This window comes from Limulus polyphemus, unplaced genomic scaffold (assembly GCF_000517525.1).
Source record: "Limulus polyphemus unplaced genomic scaffold, Limulus_polyphemus-2.1.2 Scaffold1563, whole genome shotgun sequence".
Classification (NCBI taxonomy): domain Eukaryota; kingdom Metazoa; phylum Arthropoda; class Merostomata; order Xiphosura; family Limulidae; genus Limulus; species Limulus polyphemus.
In genome coordinates, this window is record NW_013667173.1 from 217,251 (window position 1) to 219,022 (window position 1,772).

The 1,772-nt window shown below is 33.5% G+C and overlaps 1 protein-coding gene across 2 annotated transcripts in view; it reads right to left on the reverse strand.

The window, feature by feature from the left end:
• The window catches only part of LOC106464114 (C-Maf-inducing protein-like), a 79,227-nt gene that overhangs the window by 33,445 nt on the left and 44,010 nt on the right, over positions 1–1,772 (reverse strand). For both annotated transcript variants that reach the window (XR_002611640.1, XM_022391782.1), the window contains exon 10: positions 266–355. Coding sequence is in view for 1 of the 2 variants with exons in the window: in XM_022391782.1 (XP_022247490.1) it covers positions 266–355 (90 nt within the window). In the remaining variant the exon portion in view is untranslated. The remainder of the gene's footprint in view (positions 1–265; positions 356–1,772) is intronic.

Here is a 1,772-nt window from a genome sequence, read left to right on the forward strand (position 1 = left end):
ATATATATATATATATATATATGCTCGCCCTTTCAGCCGTGGGGGCGTTATAAAGTGACGGTCAATCCCACTATTCGTTAGTAAAAGAGAAACCCAAGAATTGGTGGTGGGTGGTGATGACTAGCTGCCTTCCCTCTAGTCTTACACTGCTAAATTAGGGACGGCCAGCGCAGATAGCCCTCGTGTAGCTTTGCGCGAAATTCATAACAAACAAACAAGCATTCACTTCCAGAACTTTTCATCGTGTGTTTTATAAGCTACTTACATTGTTTGGAAAACTGTAAGAAAGCACTGGTATTGAGATTCCCAAGATAGCGTATCGTATAACTCGTTGTTTAAATTTTCTTCTTGAGACCTGAAAAGTGATAGCGAATTACTATTATTATTATTAACTAACGAGGTCGTCGATGTATAGAAACGACTCATAATTTCACCCAAAAACTAATGTACGTCTGTGTCAATTTACTTGTCTTAACACAAAGAAAAATACCTTCTAAAACTATTGCTTTTTATTTTTTAAAAAAGGAAAAAAAAATCAAAACTGAATGAGGTTTGGAATCCACGATTTGCTCATTACAAAAACTTAAAAGAATTTCGCTTAGAATATACACGGCACGACTGTCATCCTTCTAAAACTACCATTTATGATTTTACTAATAATCCATTAATATCGTTCTTCAGTTCCCCACAACTCAAAACATTAAACTTTGTATCCACCATATGGAAAACTACCTTGCAAACCCCCTAGGTATAAGATCAGTTACTAGTCTAAGAGATTACTGAAAAGCGAAAATATACGTGTAGTTGGAAGAGTTATAAAATTCGGTGTAGTGGTAGGAATACACATCGATTTGATGGGCTTTTGTGATTCGTCTCAGGCAACGAACATGTATTATCACGCTGAAAAATAGATCCGGTAAACTTTGTAAATGCTATATTTTTCGCTCTTTTCAATAACGTTGTTGTGTTATAACGATTTACTTACTAGAATATATTTTGTCGTGAAAACTGGAAATAGCCAATGACTTCAAACTCTTTACAAAAGTATTCGTCATTTCTAACGTAAAAACCTTTTGACAGTGAGTAATACACACGTATATGACATAATGAGACAATCGTCCAAAAGTTACGCGTGTTAAGCATGATATTTAAATTAATAATATTGCTGTTTTTGTTATTATAACAATTGATTATTGTTTATTTCATTTAGTGAAAGTAATTCTGTTTGTGTACTTGTTTTTATTTATAAAATATTATTGCTGGCACTACGTTAACGTTACTCATCTAGTTATTGTTACCATTGAGTTTGACACAGTGTATTTGAGTAATGTGGTCGAAAGTAGTTCAAATAAGGTTTCTAATTGTCTCCGAGGGTGTTTTTACTTGGTACGACGGAATAGTCCGAGCCATGTTTTGATCAGAATTGCAAGTTTTACGTTTATAGAGCCACCTACCGTGTTTGCTGAGAATAATGCGTTGATACAACTTTAACCTTTCTCTGCATTGTGACATTTTGTCCTTTTATAAATCTTAGGAGGTCTGTTTTAGCTCTGGGAGATCAGGTTAACCTTTTTGTAAACCAATACTTTAATAAATAACTTCACGTAGCGTAGGTCGACATGTATACTTTAACCATTTGTAACAGAAACGATTATCCATACTTACGTTGTTTGGAAATATTTGATAAAACTCATTATAATGGAAGAAAAAGTTATTAGACAAAATAGTTTCATGTATACTTTAACCATTTGTAACAGAAACGATTATCCATA